The 20843-nt window shown below is 45.6% G+C and overlaps 1 protein-coding gene across 5 annotated transcripts in view; it reads right to left on the bottom strand.

Moving 5' to 3' along the window:
• The window catches only part of SIL1 (SIL1 nucleotide exchange factor), a 297161-nt gene that overhangs the window by 173916 nt on the left and 102402 nt on the right, over positions 1–20843 (bottom strand). For 3 of the 5 annotated variants that reach the window (XM_060143692.1, XM_060143695.1, XM_060143691.1), the window contains exons 2-3: positions 9008–9122; positions 3097–3229 (exon numbers count right to left, since the gene is read on the bottom strand). In XM_060143692.1, the coding sequence (XP_059999675.1) occupies positions 3097–3229; positions 9008–9112 (238 nt within the window). In that variant the 5' untranslated portion in view covers positions 9113–9122. Of the gene's footprint in view, positions 1–3096; positions 3230–9007; positions 9123–11788; positions 11839–12620; positions 12644–20843 lie in introns of those variants that run through there. The other 2 variants (XM_060143693.1, XM_060143690.1) reach the window with 2 other exon arrangements.

Below are 20843 nucleotides of genomic sequence, written 5' to 3' on the forward strand. Positions count from 1 at the left end.
TGCCACGGAGTGGCTGGGCCCGTGAGCCATGGCCGCTAAGCCTGCACGTCCAGAGCCTGTGCTTTCCAACGGGAGAGGCCACAACCGTGAGAGGCCCGCATACAGCAAAAAAAAAAAAAAAAAAGTCCCCAAAAGATATTCCACCATCTTCCTATGCCATGCACCTAGCTCTCAGGCAGGAAATGTTGTATTAACCCCTTCTGCTCCCTTATCAAAAATCTCCCTGGAAGGAAAGAGGGAGAACATCCCATGACCATGGAAGTCTCTCCTTGTCACCATAAGTTCCCTTCCCTATCTAAAGCCAGAGAGGACAGGAAGGCTACATACTCATGTACCCTCACTGGCATCCAATTCCACAATCAAGTTTAAGGAGTGGCACAAATGGCAAATTTACCATTAAAAATCAGAACTGCTGTGTACTGAGTAACGTCTACATGTTGGGAATCCTCAAAACAGCCTCTGCAGCAGGCAGGGCAGGACATTTCCCCAACATCACCAATGGGGGAACTGAAGGGCAGAAGGATTCAGTGACTTGCCCAAGATCCCCTAAGTAGCAAAGCTAGGATTTGAACCCAGGACTGGATCAGTCTAAAGTCTGTGCTTGGGACTTCCCTGGTGGTCCAGTGCTAAAATCTGCCTTACAATGCAGGGAATGCGGGTTCAATCCCTGGTCAGGGAACTAAGATCCCACACGCCACGGGACAACTAAGCCTGCACGCCACAACTACTGAGCTCACGCACCTCAACTAGAGCCCACATGCTGCAAACTACGGAGCCCATGCGCTCTGGAACCCACGCACCACAACTAGAGGAGAGAAAACCCGCATGCCACAACTAGAGTAAAGCCCACGCACCACAACCCCGCGTGCCGCAACAAAAGATCCCACATGCCTCAACAAAGATCCTGCATGCTGCAACTAAGACCCGACACAGCCAAAAATAAATAAATAAATGAATAATAAATAAATCTTTAAAAAATAAAATAAAGTCTGTGCTCTTTACCACTAAATTATACTACCTCCTCATTTATCTACTCACCCTGGGACTGGCTACATTCCTTTTAACCTTTCAGTAGCTGTGATGGAAGCTCCCAGGCAGCATTCGTTATGTGGTGAATTAAATATACTCTGATTAAAGGTAAGTGCCAGCTATCCACACAGACTACTGAGATGTCAATTTCCTACCAACAGACATAACATATAAAACCTTAATATACACACAGAACACCTTGATCCTGTCCTGGGACCTAAGAGAGTCTTGTCTGCCTCGACAGTACCAGACTCAGTCACCACACATCAAACCCTGAGGCCATAACAAATCTCTCACTTTCCCTCCCCTCACTGGTCCTGCTTTGGGGGTGAGTGTAGGTGAAATGAAAAACACTCTTGGGATATGGGGCAAGCATGTCTGGACCTAGACTTGCTTTGCCCCCAGAGCTGAGTGTCTGTGCTCAAGCACAACACCCCAGCCTTTGGGGCAGCTTCAAGGGACTTTGGGGCAGAACAACTTATAAGGGGCTATTGAGAAACTAGAAGGCAGAAGATGATGTCAATGGGGCAACAAGTTAAATATAAAAATCAGTACTCCACTCTAATTCTCCAGGAGGTGCTCAGAGCCCTCAGCCTGCCCTTGTTACACAGGATCTGGCCCTCCCTCCCCAAAGATACAAAAAGGGCTCTTTTGCTTAACCATGAACAGGAGCCCCACTGCCCAGAGGCTGGGCAAGGGCCCTGGGTCAGAACTTTCAGGCTTGTTCTGCAATGTGGACTGGGGTCCTGAAGGGTGCCACAGGAAAAGAGACGGTAGGAGTAGGGATGACAGGACATTGACCTCCATCGGCTCAAGGCACTTGCCTGGTTGAAAGTGGTACAAGCACTTTTAATCACGTAAAATCAGTGTATACAGCATACATCCTCCACTTCCCACACCCTGAGAGCCCCTCTAGTTTTAGTCCCCAAAGACCAGGGGGGCTCAGTTCTCAGGGAAGGTGGAGGAGGCCAGCCAGAGGTTGGATCTGCTAAACCCAGTAACTCTGTCCCTAAAATCTTCCTCTACCCAACTCCATTAGCACCTACTTGGTTTCCTTGGTGATTCATCACTCTTCTGTGGCAGCAACTACCCGCATGCAAGCCCAGCAGGAGTGATATTGCTACCAGATAGTTGGCTGGCACAGCAAACGCTGCCCCTGCCAGCACAGCAGCAATGGGGGCAGTGAGGACATGGTGATGAATATCAGCAAGGAGTTGATGAAACTATACTCTGGCAGCTGCCAGGGCTTGCCATCCACCCGCCACAGTGCAGAACACAAATAGCCTACTCCTGAAAATGGGCTCAAGTGTCACCAGAGTCGGGCTCCAGCCAAGGACAATGGGACTCTAGAAGAACAAGTGAGAGGAAGATGGGTCCAGGCTGGGGTCAGTGACATAGGACAAGTTGGCTGAATGACATAGGTCAAGTCACCTAACCTCTCTGAGTCTCAATGTTTTCATCTGAATATAAAGACAATAATAGCTCCTATTATTGTGAAGACTGAACAAGATTATGCACATGAAGCACGTAGCACAGTATCTGAATGTGGTAAACACCACAACTGCTGGCTTTTTTCATTATTATTTTAAGCCCTGGGCCCAGGGCCATAAAAGGGTTAGAAAGTTGCTCCAGGCCAGGAACAGCCCCTGTTTCTTGGCACAGGTTCCTTTAACAACAGAAAACTCCTGCCCCGCACCAGTGCTCCGGACTCTCCCATGAACAATATTTCAGCAGCACTGAGCCGAGCAGCAGAGCCCAAAATAGCATTTGCAGAGTGAGGCACATGTCACTGCCTCTCCTGTGCTTCAGAAGTGCAAGGAAAGAAAGTTTTCTATCACTTGCTCCAAAAGCTCGGCCACCCACCACCTGCCTTCCTTCCAGGGCACTCAGATGCCACAATTTCTGTTCTGCAGGGAAACGAAGGTCCCTGAGTCCTGCAGCAGCAGCCACCCCTACTCCCCTCCAGGAGGCCAGAGAGGGGCTGTTCCTTCCAGCCCTGCGGGGAGAAAGGACATACACATTTTGAATTTCAAGTGTGTTTCCTGGGGACAGCGCTGGGCTTGGTACCTGGCCGAAGTGCCTGCCACTCATGTGTCGGGTGAAACACCTCCAGGACCTTGGGATCCAGCTCCTCCTCTGCTGTTTCCTTTCTCTCTGTTTCTTTGGTGCTGCTCTCCTCTGGGTTGGTCAGTGCAAACTCCTTCAGAGAAAGGAAAAAACAGGGCATGAACCACCACAGTTGCGTACCACGCAAGCAGAAAGAAAATGGCCTGGGCAGTACACTCTTCTCCTCCTTGCTCTTCCTGCCCTTCTTAGCCCTGTTTGGACCTTTCACAAGGTTAGTGTCAGAACCAGTACAAGTGAGGTGATATGGTTAAATTAACACAGTATGTGTTGTGTGTATATGGCACTTTTGTATATGCATTAAAAAAAAACTCCAGACGGTTCCACACCATCTTGAGGGAGTTAAGGGAACATACTGGGGAGAGGGGTTGACAAAACGAGACAATAAGAGCCTTTTACTTTTTACTTGATAAGCTCCTATCCTGTTTGATGTTTAAAATTCATACCTATTACTCTTACAATTAAAAACTAAAGATATTTATAAAAGAAAACACATACATATGAATAGGAAAGTAAGGCCTCAAATGGTCAACACAGATGTACAAAAGCCGGCAGCTAAGGCCCAATTAATTCCTAAGCAGCCCAGCAGGGCAGAGTAAGGGCGTGGGTACCTTCATTACCCAGGGTACCTATGGAGCGTAAACGACCTCTTAGTGCATTCCAATCCATGGAAGAAGGGGTACAAGTGGGAAGGTGCAAGTCCAGCTGGGCTGAAGGAGGAAGATGCCCGGGTTGGAAACCTCTTCCTAAAACCTATTTCCTTCCACCCCATGGAGAGCATGGAGGATTAATGAGATGGTGTAGAGCACTTTGAGCTCAAGAGACAGAGATGTAACATAAATACAAAGTATTATTCATCTTGTTCCTTCCCAGCCTCCAATCCTTCCTGTCCCATTTTTAAACCTGTTCGTGCATAAAAGCAGTAAGGCCTCAGGAAACTGGAACCAGAGGGTTCCAGAGCTCTGGGAAATTACATTTGGGAGGGCAAAGAGGAACACACACTAGAACACTGGGAGATTATTTCAGCCCTTCCACCTCCCCAGCCATCACTTTTCCTCCACCTCCCAATTTTTCCCGTAATAAGAGTATTTTTCATGGATTCTTCCTATGAACCCAAACCTGTGCTAGGTACTTCATGTAGATCTCATTTTGGTCTCCTGAACAATTCTAATCCTACATGGGAGGTAACAGTGTATCCCTTTCAATGTGCCCCAGCACAAATCTGAGCTCAAAAGAAAACAAGGGGGCTTCCCTGGTGGCGCAGTGGTTGAGAGTCCGCCTGCCAATGCAGGGGACGCGGGTTCGTGCCCCGGTCCGGGAAGATCCCACATGCCGCAGAGCGGCTGGGCCCATGGGTCATGGCCACTGGGCCTGCGCATCCGGAGCCTGTGCTCTGCGGCAGGAGAGGCCACAGCGGTGAGAGGCCCACGTACGGCAAAAAAAAAAAAAAAAAAAAAGAAAACAAGGAACAGAGAGTAGATGTGTGTGAGACTAAAGAGAAGACAGACTGGCAGGAAGCTCCGTGCATTCTAAGGGCACGGACATCAAACTTTCAACAACTGAGTTTCCTGAGGGCAGGCACTGTGTCAGTCTCTTTCACCACTGTATACCCCTTGCCTAGCCCAGGGCTTAGTTTGTAATCACGCAACAAAGGAACAAAAGAAGGCCTTCCTCCTACAAGCAGGTATGTCTTTTGGATGTCTTTTGGAGGCAAGTCCAAAGAGTTTGCTGGAAGCCTGGAACTAGCCCCACACTCCAGAACAAAGACCACAAGACCACTCTGTCCACTAAGTATCTGCAGCCTATGGACTCCAGGGTCCAGCCATGCTGGTCAGTCTCTGCCAAAAGCACCGTACACGAGACCATGGGACTAGAAGACCGTTAATAAGATTTACCTCAGAAGTATGTGGACTAAATGCCTCCAGAGGCCAAGCAGGGATGGATGTAAATGAGTGCTGTGTGCCAGGTGTAAAAACAACCAGGAGTGGTGGGACTGTGAAAACTGGAGTCCTCCTGCCTTGACTAAGAAACACAGCTGCTACTCAGCTGCTCTACCACTGCCACGAAGGCATTCAACTTGATAAGAAACAAAAATCCAGATTTTTATGTGACATTTTCTTACTTTTAGAACACTAAGAGGGCCAAACTAAACATCTCTAAGCTTTACATTACAACTCTTGCTTTAGTGTACCTATTAGCCAGTTAACTCCTGGCACGTACAGTTGTAATCAAGTAACCAAATCCTCAACATCAAGAGAAGCAGAAAGAGGCAAGGGTAATGGTGATGATGAGAATATGGCAGAAAGCCCAATCCAGGCAAGGCTAGTGTTCATTCTGATGAGTAGGGGCTGAGAAAGTCTCTTTTTCTAGATCTTTAATGAGATAAATAAAGTAGGTTCAAGAAGGAGGATTACAACAAGATATGAACCACTGAGACATGCTTCAAGCCCTAGGAAAGCCAAACGCTTTCTGCAACAATCCCATCACTACTCAAAATGTTTTTTAAGCTTCCGCTTGGTATCATCTTTGAACCATATTTTAAGCTACACACACACACACACATACACATACACACACACACACACACACACACTCACACACTCAAACTCACAATCTGCCATTATTTTACAGATCACCTGTTTTTAGTAGAGGTGATATAAATTTGGTGTTCCCCTGTCTGGTCAGCTCACCCTGTTCACCAAATCTGGCTCTGAATGACTTTGGCAAGCACTGAGGGAGGTTCAGTCACACAAACATACTACAAGCTGGACAATCACTTCAAAGGTGGAAGTGCAGAAAAGGTTTTCAGGAAAAGCAGCATCATGGAGATGAGGTTGTAATGGTAACATAGCTACCATTTATTAAGCCCTTACCCATATTCCCAGAACTGGTCTGAAGTGGCTTCCATGCCTCACAACTCATCCAAGTTTCATCTATGAAGCACATACTTTTATTCCCATTTTATACATACAGGGCCTGTGCAAAACCACACTGCTGAGAAAAGAAGAGCAGAGATTGAAGTCCAGGACTGCCTGGCTCCAAAGTGCATGCATGAATTCTGACTCACTTCTATGTTTCTGTTCTTAGTCATGTGTTGTAACGGTTGTGCCCTGGGATGCTGAGGGAAGGAAGCAGGGTCAATAAGATCACCCCAGCACATTTATCAGCACATCCTCCTTCCCTTTAAGGACTGTGTTTAAAGAAATACCATCCCAGAGAAAGGGACGACCCTCTCTCTGCTCCAGCAGTGTCCTGAACAGGAGACAAAGACCAAGAGGTGAGGGAGGCCAGCCAGCCCTTGGTCAGCTCTGAAGTAAATCTCATGCTCTGGTGACCTCTCAGTTGGCTTCTCCGAGCTCCCTTCCATGCTGAATCCTCTCTTCTCTCTGCCATCATTACTCTAAATACCAATTTCCTCTTAAGTGGCAAGAAATCCCAGCTAAGGTTTTAGCTGACAAAAGCTTACCATGTCACACTTCCTTATAATTGTAACTGAGTAAGAGATTCTTAAAGACCAAAGCCTTCAAAATCCAAGAGAATGAATGAATCTCTCAAGGTAGGTGGATAGATGCTGTGACAGAGACAGACTGAGAAGGCAACATTTTGGGATAGGAGCCTGGCTGACAGAGTCCTAAATTAAACAACGGAAGCAGCCAACCCTTACTAAAAAATAACAGCTGACATTTACTGACCATCCATTAGCCATATTGTGCCAGTGCCAATGCTAGGTGCTTTATATATACAATCACATTTAATCTACACTAAAATTTAAGAGGGAGGTACCAACCCTGTTTTACACATGAGGAAACAAAGCTCAGAAATGGTCAAAGTAAAAAAAAAAAAAAAAAAAAAGAAATGGTCAAATTGCCAAAGTAGGAGGCAAAAGGGAGTTTACCAAGGCTCTGTGCTCCTTCCACTGGGTTCCACTACCTCCCTCATCATCCACCACCTCTTGAAGGCCAGTATACCACACAACCACATCCCTTTAGCATTCGCACTGATCCTAAGATGTGGCATCCCAGGGAGATGCCATAGCAGGAGCCAGGAAGGCAGGCTGGCTCCAGATCATACCCTGATACACACAGCTAGCCTTTGCTGGGTGGCCATTAACCTGTACAAATGCCTTTGAGGAGGACAATTCCAGGTCACTAGGAGCATTTGCCTGGACTCCAGTCTCTGAACAAAGGATCATGACCACTCCCACCTCCCCCACCACCCATTTTCACTGTTGTGAAGGTGGCTGGCTGCATAATTTGGATTTTAAATGCCATCGGGGCAGCAATTTTTATGGTATGAGAGAAAAGATGCTTCAACTCCTACTTGTACTTAGCACATGATGAAAGATTATGACAAATGGATACAGCTTAGGAACAGACATAAGGATAAAAGCAGCTTTTGCTGATGAAAGTCAGTATTAACATTTTTCTGAGATTAGACTCAAAAGAGCTAATATAAATGGGCCAGAATAATTATGGCTCTGAAAGCTCATCTATTTGGTTGGACTATTATCCAAAAGAGACTTACTAACACACAGTCCTTAAGTAAATTCATCAGCACGCTTTTGTTAATTGTGCATCTGCTAAAGCTCATAATGGGGAGCACCCAGATCCTCATGAGCTGCAGGCTGGAGGGGACACAGCCCTGAGCCCTCGAGACACTTGGATGCTTTTCTGGGCCAGGCTATGCCAGAAACAGCCCCAACTTCATGCCATGGCCAGTCCCACCCTCAGGGGCCAATGGGATCCCAGTCTCATTCTCCTTGAAGAGGAGGCCAAAAAACGGCAGCAACAAGATCTTAGTCAAAGAACATTAAAAGCTCAAAAGGATTCGTGACTCCTAACTGTACATTCTCTCCTGCTCTACAAAGTGGGGAGAAAGGCGGAGAGAAAACAAATGACTTCAGAGAGAAGGTGGAAGCTTGCCATGAGCCAGAGGTGAACCTCAGCTGAGCTGGATTAAATTCATCACAATTGTCATTTGCACTTCAAGGCCCTCCGGCTCCAAAGCCTCCAGCACTTTACCCAACATTTAAGTGGGACCCCTGGGGTTGGAGAAGGTGGCCAGGGGAGGGTGAAACTGTGAGAGAGCTGACAGGGCATCTCAAGGGAGAGGAAAGAGAGGGCATTGGGAGTAGATCAAGGGCAGGCTGTTGGTGGGGCAGGCCAGGGAAATGGGGCCAGGACACCCTGCAGCCAGGCCAAGCTCAGGGCCTTCTCAGGCATTCTGCCCCTGCCTTTGGCAAGGACAGAAACCCTCAGCAATGAGGTCTGGGTTAATGAAAAGGAGGGTGTAAAGAACGTGGAGAAAAGGACAGAGGGAAAGAGGATACAGAGCTACGGACAGACTGAGAATGCACATGGATGAGCGGAGTAGACAAAGAAGCAGTCTTACTTGGTGCTCACCACACAGGCGCCCAGCCCCTTGGGGAGAATCCTGACCTTCCTCTGCCACAAACTAGCTTTATAATGTTGGCCAAGTTACTTAATATCTCTGAGACTTAATCTCCTCCTTGTCAAATGAGGATAATAATTGTAGTTGTCTACTTCATAGGGTTGTTGAGGGGATTAAATAAGAATACATATAAAGCACATAATACAATGCTTGGTACATAGCAAGCTTATCATATTATCATCGTTATTATATCATTATCATCATCATCATCTTTTCGCCAAAGAGAAACTGTGTCGTAAGCTTTAAACAGAGGCCAGAGGACTAAGGGATGGGGGAAGAAGTACACATACTCCGTGACCCAGCACTGGTCACATTCCTATAAGAAACTCCCACAGCAGCCCTGGTGGCACAGAGGCTTTCTTGGACACAAAAAAGATCCCTCTATTTGCAGTAAGGCACTTACCGAGTTCTTATGACTGAGGCAGAAGGTGAAGCAGGAGGTCATCAGCATGCCCAGCAGCATGCCCAGAGGAGCCATCCTAAATAGGAGCAGGCCTTGGTGAGGCATAGTTAGGGGCCTGAGGAATGTAAACACAGAAAATAGAAGGTCAACAGGAAGCTGGTGCTTGACACCTCTCCCCCTGCCCCAGCATAGTGATTCCCATTATGTCACCTTTTTTGACAGATGTCAAACATTTCAGATGATGTCAGACATTTCCTGAATAGAGGTATCACAGGTCTTCTACCCCAAAGGTAGATCAACCTGGAGTAAGCCTCCATTCCCCCATATGGGGAGATATGCCTTGGTTAAAACTGTACAGTAAACCAGGACCTTTGCATGAGTTATAATAGCCCTGGTCCCTTCCTTCTTCATTATCCGGGTTGTTATCAGGTTGCACAGGGTGGTATTGGCTATGGTGAAGAGAGAAGGAAACTAACCAAATGATTTGTGTGTGAACAGACATGGGCCCAAATTCATATGAGCCTTTATAACCATTCACTTCTAAACCATATCCACTGTTATACCTGAAGACAAGATACCATCAGCACCCTCTAAAACAGCAAAGTTCAATATTCCCAAGCCATAAAGCCTTTTACATCACTTTTCAGACTGTCAAACACACCAAAGTGCAGGCCCTAGTAGCTGTTAAAATTTAAATAACACAAGGATAAAAGGATATTCCATGTTCACAGATTGGAGGCTTAATAATGTTAAGACAACAATACTACCTAGAGCAATATGCAGATTCAATACAATCCCTAACAAAATCTCAGTGGTGGGGAATTGGGGAATTCCCTGGCAGTCCAGTGGTTAGGACTTGGCACTTTCATTAAAGTGGCCCAGGTTCAATCCCTGGTCAGGGAATTAAGATCCCACAAGCCAGAGCATGGCCAAAAAAAAGGTGATTTTTTACAGAAATGGAGAAACCCATCCTAAAATACATATGGAATTTCAAGGGACCCAGAACATAAAAACACTGAAAAAGAAGAACAAAGTTGGAGGACTCACACTTCCTGATTTCAAAACTTACTACAAAGCTACAGTAATCAAAACACTGTGGTATTGGCATAAGGACAGACATACAGACCAATGGAATAGAATTGAGAGTCCAGAAAAAATTACATATATGATCAATTGATTTTCAGCAATGGTACCAAGACAATTCAATGGGGAAAGGACAGTCTCTCCAACAAACTGTTCTGGATCAACTGGATTTCCACATGCAAAAGAATGAAGTGGAACCTTCCCTTACGTAATATATTAAAATTAACTCGGGGCTTCCCTGGTGGCACAGTGGTTGAGAGTCCGCCTGCTGACCGGGGTTTGTGCCCCGGTCCAGGAGGATCCCACACGCCGCAGAGCGGCTGGGCCCGTGAGCCATGGCTGCTGAGCCTGTGCGTCCGGAGCCTGTGCTCCACAATGGAAGAGGCCACAACAGTGAGAAGCCCACATACTACAAAAAAAAAAAAAAAATTAACTCAAAATGGATCAAAGATGTAAATTAAAGAGTTAAAATTCTTAGAAGAAACATAGGGAAAATCTTCAAACCTTAGATTTGGCAATATTTTCTTAAATATTATACCCAAAGCACAGACGATAAAAGAAAAAATAAATAAATGGAACTCCTTCAAAATTAAAAAACTTTTGTGCCTCAAAGGACATTATTAAGAGAGTGAAAAGACAACTCAAAAAATTAGAAGAATATTTCTAGATCATCTATATTAAGGGTTTAGTTTCCAGAATATATAAACAACACCTAAAACTCAACAAAAAAAAAAAACAAGCAAGCTAAATTAAAACAGGCCAAAGACTTGAACAGACATTTCTCCAAAGAAGATATACATATGCCAACAGGGACATTAAAGGATTCTCAACATCATTAATCACTAAGGAAATGCAAACCAAAGCCACAATGAGATACTGTACCATTTTACATCCACTACTATGGCTATAATTTAAAAAAAAAAAACAAAAAAACCAGAAAGTAACAAATGTTAACAAGGATGTAGAGAAACTAAAACCCTAGTACATTGCTGGTGGGACTGTAAAATGGTGCGGCTGCTGTGGGACAGTTTGGCAGTTCCTCAAAAAGTTAAACATAGAACGACTATATATATATAATCCAGCAATTCCATCCCTAGGTATATATTCCACCCAAAAGTTCTGAAAACATTGACTCAAACAGATACTTCCAGGTGAATGTTCACAGCATCATTATTGACAAGAGCCAAAAAAGTGGAACAACTTAAGGATTCATTAACAGATGATTTTTTTTTCAAATGTGGTACATACAATGGAATATTATTCACCCATAAAAAGAATGAAATTCTGATACATGCTTCAACATGAATGAACCTTAAAAACATTATGCCAAGTGAAATAAGCTAGATACCAAAGGATAGATACTGTATGATTCTACTTAAGTGAAATATCTAGAACAGGCAAACTGGAGTAGTAAAAACATTTTGGTCAGTAAACTAGAGTGGAAGTCAAAAGAACTTAATCCAAACTGGCAAATGACCTCAGAAAGAAAGGCAGAAAGAAAAAAAATAACAAATTAAAAAAGCAAAAAAGAAAAACACCTTAGAAAAATTCAGAACCTGTCAGTATCAGCCCAGACCCTTATAAAAGGTTTTCGTGTTGGTCACTCAGCCCCAATACACCTCATTAGGCAGTTTACTCAAAAGAGTCTTAAATGAATTAATTATAAGGGAAACACCTCTGGAGAGCATGGGGTTTTACCTTTTCTCTTTCCTGTTCCTGCCACACTCCTCCATGTTCCACCTCAATAAATTGGTCCTGTGACAAGACTGCAGTGGAACCCAAAGCCCTGCCTGAACCCACTATAAGAAGTTATTACCCGGTGACCAGCCCACAGCTTCTCGGGGGCAGACGGAAACTTTCCCTAAGGACATCTGGAGCCATGAAGGAAAACAGCCCTGCTGGACCGGCACTGTGCTAAAAAAGCACAGCCAAATGGAAAAGCAAAGGCTTGGGAGCTAAAAATAGATGCTATACTCACCCAGCAGCAAAAGCCTTTGCTTTCTGCCAGTTTCTCCCCTCTTTTTTTGTAGACAAAATGGAACGGCTGAGTGCCACATGAGCTTTCCCCAGCAACCTGGCTCCTTGGGGCACCAATCACACTGAAAGACACGGACTCAGTCCATAGCACAGCACTAGGTTCTGGACAGGTGCCTGGCCATGTCTGGGTGTGCAAAGGAGTGGGAGTGCAAGGCTCGGTGAGGATGAACATGGGACAGAAGCTGCCACATCAAGAATGAGAAGTCGGGCTTCCCTGGTGGCGCAGTGGTTGAGAGTCCGCCTGCCAATGCAGGGGACATGGGTTCGTGCCCCGGTCTGGGAAGATCCTACATGCCGCGGAGCGGCTGGGCCCGTGAGCCATGGCCGCTGGGCCTTCGTGTCCGGAGCCTGTGCTCCACAACGGGAGAGGCCACAACAGTGAGAGGCCCGCGTACAGCAGAAAAAAAAAAAAAAAGAATGAGAAGTCAAGAAAGGCCCAGGGAGATGGGTCCCAAGAGGACACAGCCCTAGAGCTTCCCATAATGTCCCATACCTTTTTTATTCTTGCATCCTTGGCTGTGGGGAAAAGGAGAACAAAAAATGGAATTAGGGGACTCACAGCATTATCAGGACAACATACATTAAGAGAGAAAAGGATTATCCAAAAGCCACAGACTTCCCTTCCCCTACATGAGACCGTTCATGTGTATATGCATATACACACACAGAGAGAGCTAGACGCTTCCTTCTTACAGCCAGGGATAAACACCGGGAACTGATGCTGGGGTGTGGGGGGGAAATGAGAAGGAACAGATAAATGAGAATGAAATCAAGGGCAAAGACAACAAATGAGCAGGAGGAGGAGGCCTAGAAGGGACTGAGGAAGAAGGGGTTGGGGGCAGCTGATGCACTAACAGCATACCCACCTCCTGGAGTGGGATGGCAGGCCAGGTGAGAGAAATGGCAGCTCCCACAGGGCTCCTTGCCACCTCCATCACCTGCACACACACTAATGCCCTCAGAAGCATTTTCTGACAATACTAAGGATGACAGGTCGATTCGCAAATGGATCCTTCATCTCCCCCACCCCCAATAATTCCATGTGGACTGCACATCTGACCTATTCATTGGCTCCATGTATTTTCCCATGAATCAGAGATAGAGAGAGAACATGGTGGTGGGAGCAGTGCCTGGGGAGAGGCCTAGGAGCAGTGAGGCTGGGAGAAAGGTATGAGACAGTTTCCCAGGCATTGCAAGGGTACCCAGAGAACAAGTGCAAACTCTGCAGCACGCAGGCATGGGTAATGCTGTCCTCTGTCCTCATAAGGCCTGGCCTGTAACTATGTCACCTGGGCTTTGTCCTTATTCAAGAAGTGGCGATGGAGAGCAAGCAGGCACGTTTTCCCTTGGGCTTTACACTGAAGCTGGGGGGAAGGGAGAAAGAGGGAAAGGAGAAGTGGCCCACAGTTTGGTTCTGCCAGGATGGTCCACCATCACAAGCAGGGACATAGGCAGCAGCAGCAGCCTATGTCAGACCCTGACATAAGTAAAGCCAAAGTCATGGAATCCCACTGAGGCATAGTTTGGCACTTGGCCTGAGGTTAGTGCCCTCCCCAAATTACTTGCCACCCACTAACCCTGAGTTCACCTGATCACCTGCTCCTGTACACCCTGGATAACAAACCTTCCCATCATCCTGGGCTCTCAAAAGAAGACAGAACTACATCTTTTCATTTATGGCCTTCTTCTGACTTACAATACCATCACTCAGTCCAGGAAAGGGGAATGCATTTCAGTGTTCCACCAGTAACTCTTTCCTTAAGTATCCTTGGGCTTTGAGACAACATAGATAATAAGGTACTTGAGATGCCCATTTTTCTATCAAAACTGGCCACGTGTAGTCTGTACTTCTACTTAAATAGAGGTTGGATGCTCTCAGCAATCTGTATTGCCAGCCTGGAGCAGATGCTTGGGGCACAGGTGGGAGAAGGCCCTTGGACTCACTAGCCCTTGCCTCCCTGGTGCCTTATATTCTCCTCTCAATTCAGACAGGACTCTAGGAGGGGACTGGGTCATATGTAAATAAGATATCTTCCTGTAACTTTTATCTTCTTTTAAGGCAGGAACGCAAAAGAATGGCATGAGGATGGCAGGAAGCCAACAGAGGAAGGAGGAGTGGAACTGCTGGACCTCCTAAAGCTTCTGACATGCTGGTAGGTCCCATGGACAGTGGCTGCTCTCCAGTCTCAGGGCCAGAGCACAGGGGGAACAGGTAAACATCACAAGTGTTCTGGGCAGGGAGACCCACCTCAGCAGCCTGACTGGGAACGCTTGGAACTCCTATCTTATAAAATGCTCATGTTCTTAACCTACAGTGTATATCCATGTATTTGTTTCCCCAAATCTTTTGGAAAAAGGCAAAGGGAAAGAATTTCTACTTCCATCTTATAAGAAGGAAATTAAAGAAAAGAGATTTAAAACATTGGGTTGAAAGTACAGTACATGAATTTAGATTCAGACACATCTAAGGCCAAGTCTTCGCTCTGCCAATTTCTAGCTATGTGATCTTGGACACACACTTCGCTAGGCCTCAGTTTCTTCATCTATAAAATGGGCATAATAAGAGCTCCTACTTCAAAGAGTATTAGGGAGGATTAAATAAAACAATGAGTGGAAAGTACACGGTACAGCACCTGGCACCTAGTTATCACACCATCATTAGACCGGGGATGAGGACTTCCCCCTGGACCCACAGGCAGTCAGAGCCAGGCCAGGTACCCTAGAAACACTCTCCAGAGCTCCCTGACTCCTGCAGGATCTGCATACCCTCTAGCTGACCCCACATCTCAAATTTTAGGACCAAAGCCTTTTGCTGGTTATCTGCTTTCAGGAGGTGAAGGAAACAGATGTTAGAGGAGGACCCCCACAGCTAAAAATGGAGAGACTCCAGCCAGTTTTCTGCTGAGCACCGAGGCAGACCCAGCCCATTCAGTGCTTTTCCCAGCATATTAGTGTGCAGAGAGCCAGGTCACCATCGTGTAGAACTTCCACTTGCAGAAAGTGCTATAAGACAGTCTTCTGCTTTACAAACTGACAGTTAGAGGATGAACTCTTCCCACAAACACATTCATTACTATTTATGTGCTACACAAACTCATACACACACACACACACACACACGCACGCACACACACAGAGTCACTCACCTCTACACAAATAGAAGCTCACTGCCTAATTTGGGCAGACAAATATGAATCTGAAAAAACAATGCAAAGAGAACACTGATAGGATAGTCCTGACAAGGAAAAACAATGTGCAAAGGCTTAGGAAGAGAAATGGATTTTTAAAGAATAATTTGAAGGACAAGAGAAGTAAGTTTGAAGAGGTCAGGCAAACAGGCTTTTTCCCCCATAAGACATAAACAAAGTCAGGAGGTAGACAGCAATTAAATAAAAAGAGGCTTTGAACTGCAAAAGAAATGTGGCTTCTAACCCCAGTCTAGCCCTAACTGGCTGGGAGGCTGGACCTGGAACATCCTTAAGCCACTGACCATTTGTGTAATGGCAACAGTGTGTGCCCCAAATACTGAAGTCATGCCTAAGGCCATGCAAATGGGGACTGCTCTCAACAAACCCAAGGCACCCTAAAAGGAAAGTGATGAGGTGAGGCTACTGGAGGGTAAAAAGTTCACAGTGGATCCAAGCCTCTGCCTGACCAGGCCTAAATCCGCTTGTACAGCCTGCAAGGGAGAGCCCAAGTGAGGCCTTTCCAGTGGCAACACAGAGACAGGTGCTGGCCCTACCAGAGAGCACATGGAGCCAAGAAGGTCTCCACAGGCCCAGCTGCGACTGGAGCTCTGGAAGGAAGGCAACACAGGATGGGATGAAATAGGAAGTGGGCATTCCTGACCCCTCCTTAATACTCTACTCCAAAATGTGGGGGACATGGCCAATCCCATCCCTACCCCAGAAGAGAAGAGAACAGATCTTCAAGAAGGTAGCTAAGTCACTACTAAATATAAAATAGATAACCAACAAGGACCTACTGTATAGCACAGGGAAATACACTCAATATCTTGTAATAACCTATAATGGAAAGGAATCTGAAGAAGAATAGATAGATATGTATAACTGAATCACTCTGCTGTACATTTGAAACTAACACAACATTGTAAATCAACTGTATTTCAATTAAAAAAAATTTTTTAAAAGGTAGCTAAGCATGTTAACAAAAAGCTGCAATCTTGGAGACAAAAGACAGTGCTCCCTCTAAAAGAAATCAGGTGACAAGTAGAGTGACTGAATAAACGGGAGCCCAGCCTGGCCCTCTCCAGACCTATCCTATTCAGCTCCAGCCTTCAAAGAATCTGAATGCTAGAAGGCAGCTTAAGACTTAGTCTTCATTTGGACTGCTAACAATCCAAAAGACACGGCAGGCACTTGATACCTACACACAGAAAAAACAGTTCAATGCCTTCAGGTATGGGCTTGTCACTGCATCCAGGAAGGCTCTGGCAACTTCATGCCTGTTGAAGACAAAGAGGTAGAGAGGACTAGGGCAGAAGAAGAATTTTGGTGCCATCACCCAGAGGTGACAACCAAAGCAATAACAGATTTCCTGTATTACAGAGAAAACTTAAAGAGAAAGGAACGATGGGCCAAGAAGAGTTTTCAAACCATGACTGTACGTTAGGAAAAGAAAGAGGATGGGACTTCCCTGGTGGTTCAGTGGTTGAGAATCCGTCTTGCAATGCAGCAGATGCCGGTTCAATCCCTGGTGGGGGAACTAAGATGCCATATGCTGCAGGGCAACTGAGCCTGCATGCCACAACTACAGAGCCCAGGTGCTCTGAAGCCCACATGCCACAACTAGAGAACCTGCGCACTGCAACTAATGAGCCTGCGTGCCACAACTAAGACCCAACGCAGCCAATAAATAAATAAATAATTTTTTTAAAAAAGAAAGAAAGAAAGAGGAGCAATCCAGGGACCAAGATGAAGAACATTAAGAATAGTGCAGAATTACACAGGTCAAGAGAGGAGGGAATCCTGAGAAAATCAAGTTGTGGGTTCAACAAAATCAAGAGGTGAGTCAGAACAAGGATGAGAAAAGCCACTGGATTTGGCAACAAGGAAGCTGGAGGGCCCTTCAAAAGAGGGCACACTTGTGAAGAAATAGAGGCACAAGGGTAGAACACCTGGAAAAGTTGAGTAGGTCCACTGAAGTTTGGAGATTTGGGGCCACTTCTCTAAATCCAATTTTTTCAACCTTTCCCCTAGAGTCATAATGATAACTGAGAAAATACTGACCCTGGTGGTCATATAGAGAGATTCTCCGATGCCATATGGTAGGTTCCCTTGATGGAGTAGAGCTACCCCTCAACACACACATCCTCAGGATAGTGATGGACACAGTCACATCAGTAGAGAAAGGAGGCAAGGAGACAAAGTCTCCAAGAACAAACTCCCATCAGACACACAACTCCACCTTCTCTGAGCTCTCAGCCATGCCTCAGACCGCTCTGAAGCTTTAGTCCTTACACTCTGTAGAGCTGTAATAATCATAATTATAGCACTTGGACCGAGGGATAAAGATAAATATCCCCATGACACCCGATTCCCTAGTATTAAAATGCAGTATTTGGGCAGCCCAGAAGAAAATAAATTCTGTATAATAATAATTATAGTCAATATTTATAGAGCACTTTCTATGTTCCAAGCAAAGTTCTAAGCTCATTTACTCTTCACCACAACCCTGTGATGGGGTTCTAATATGCTGCTTATTTTGCCCATGAGGGGACTAAAATTCAGAGAGGTTAAGTAATTTGCCCAAGTTCACACAGTCAGAGAGTAGTAGAGTCAGGAATCAAAGCCATTCCGGCCCCAGAACCCATGCTCTTTCTACAGACCATGCTGCCTTTCGAGTGGTCTATGAAATCAGCCATTCATTTTATTTGTTTTGCAACAATGTGAATAAAAAGGCACACATTTTGTGTCAGGAGAGAAATTTTTTAATGAGCCTACTGGAGCCCTCTTGTGGAGAGAGCCACTTCTACCACATCTATATTTCTGCACACCATACACACACACGCATGTACACACGCATGCACACACATTTTGATTACTGAATGTCCTTCGCACAGCCCAGCCCACAGTAGAGACACAGATATTCAAGAAGAAGAAGGCCCTTGCCTCAGATTGCAACCAGTTCACTGGCACCCTGTGTGACTTGACCTCTTAACCTCCCGTAACTCAGGCTCCCCAGCTGTACAAGAAGCAAAAGCATCCTTGCTCTCCCTCACAGAGTCCAGCACAAAGCACTCCCCTCATACATACCCAACTGTCTGGAAAGAACTTAGCAAGAGAGGAGGAGAGAACTATATTGGGTAAAAGTTGGCCAAGATGATATCCAAGCTCATTTACAACTAGTCTATGATCCTATTCCCCACGCATGAAATATATAGGACAGGATTATTTCTACATGGCACATGAAGAAAATAGAGCCCAAAAGGGTGAATGGGGCTTGCCTAAGCACACCAGCAAGCAACCAGGCAAAGTAGAGAAATATACCAGCCGTGGTCAGTGTATTTTCCACTAGGCTCCAGACTGCACGTTTCTAGCAGGGAGTGGGCAAGGAAATCTACTCCTTATACTTGCTCCCCAACACTGCATGAGGTCCTTAGAGTGATCAGCCTGTGTCTCATGACAGCAGCCAAGGTTACCAAAAACTCTACTCAACTCCATCTCCACTCCAGACCTGGATTTCCACCCAGGTCTCCCCAATTAGTTGTGGGACTTAGGGCTAGCCACCTAACCTCTCTCCAAGTTTCAATTCCTTCATCTAAAAAGGGACTTAATAGTAACTATTTTGTAGGATGGGTGTTAGCATTAAATGAGATGACATGAAGCATATAGCACAATGCTTGACACAAACCAAGGGCTCAAGAAGCTTGTAGCTCTCACTAACAACTACTGTTAGAGAAAATTCTGAGCAAAGGACAGGATAAACAAAAGCAGTAAGGCTTCACCCCCATATAGAAATGTCTTCTGTTCTGATAATCAAGTCTCTCCTTGGAACCCAGCTTCCCTGAGCTGCAAATCTGCCCACACACCTGGACTACACTCTAGGTGGCTACAGAGGCATTTCCATTGAAACCTTTAAGCGATATTGGCTGGCTCTGCATCAGTGCCCACCGGAGAGTTGACTAAGAACAGCCACTTCAGAGCCCAGCTTCCTGGTGATTCAGGCCTGTCTTCATGTTCCTCCTGCTGCTCTCATATCTCTAAGAGAGAATAGGGAAGGCAAGAGCAGCAGAGGCAAATTCAGCAGACTTAGACTGCTTGGACCACCCTAGAAAGGGTCAGTTGCTATCTAGGGAGTAAGAGCTCCAGGGCCACCTCCTTCCCTCTCCTTTTAAACTAATAACTATATCTCCTAACAGTAAGCATGATGGGCTTTCTTTATAGCCTGCTCCCCAAGAATACCAGGACCTTCATACACTCATCTACAAACCACAGTCTGGGGCTGGAGAGGGATCAGAGTTCATCTTTTTTTTCCCCTGCTGTGTCCAAACTTCCAGCAAAGGTCAGGGCCTCATAGTGGGACTATAGTAGGATAGGGAAGAAGGTATGACTTCTAGTCCATAGCTCCAAGTGGACTATCTGCAAATCAGTAAGCACACCAATCCTTATTCTGTGCCAGCCACTCTGGTACTTTGGATTACAAGAATTCAGCATTCACACTCTAGAAACAGGTACCTCAGGTCCCCTGAGCACACTGGGAACCATACTGTATAACACAACATACAAAAGATACCATCACTGTCCGCAGGTGTTTTATGTCCTGTTGACCATCAGTGAGTAGCATGGTTTTCCATATCTGAGTCTCAGACAGTACAATTAAGAAGAAAGTGCTGTTAAGGAATATGCCGTGAGAAAATAGATACTGTTCTGGACAACTTGAGACACAAATTATAACTTAGAAATGATGAGATGGGCAACAATTAGGGTGATCCTGAAACTAATTGAGGAACCCCAAGAAAATAGCATTTACCTACAGAAAACCTTAGCGGCAGCACAAGTACGGATCACCAATCACTGAACTCGCGACTACCATGTTGGCATTGACTATGTCTTCGAGGTAAGTCAGCAACTGAAACAACATATTTTATTTTTAACACACCTGAGAGTCCAAGACTATTCATAATTCCAGATCCTTAAAAACTTGAAAGGAGGATAAATTTTAAAGTGTACACATTTACATACGTGGGCAGAAACACAAAAATCAGATGCTTCTCAACACAGCTCAGGGAGCCATAACTCATGGTTTTCAGAATCCCACCTAACACCCAGAGAAAATCTGGGCGCCTTCTCTGAGAGATTGTGGGAGGCTGGGTAGGTAGCCAAGAAACAAAGAAACCTAAACTCAGCACTTGGCAAGACAATTAAGGAGGAGAGGATTTTAAATGCATTGTTTCTGACTCTAAATATGTCTACATTTATTACCAATTTGGGATCAGAAACCACATTTAGTTCTGCCGGTGACCACGCACTAAAAATATTAAGCAGAGTATTGCCTAGGAAACAGCGGTCCTCCCTGCTGCAGCAGCCCCATTTCAGAGCTGACTCTGCAATGGTCCCAGGGCTCCCCATCCTGGGCTTTGCTAAGAGCCCAGTCACAAGCAGAACTGCCACTGTCCTGACAAAGCCTCGCTTGCTTTTTAGAAGCAGCAGTAGGAGCTTCCTTGGTAGCGCAGTGGTTAAGAATCCGCCTGCCA

Source organism: Lagenorhynchus albirostris, chromosome 3, assembly GCF_949774975.1.
Source record: "Lagenorhynchus albirostris chromosome 3, mLagAlb1.1, whole genome shotgun sequence".
In the NCBI taxonomy this organism is placed as follows: domain Eukaryota; kingdom Metazoa; phylum Chordata; class Mammalia; order Artiodactyla; family Delphinidae; genus Lagenorhynchus; species Lagenorhynchus albirostris.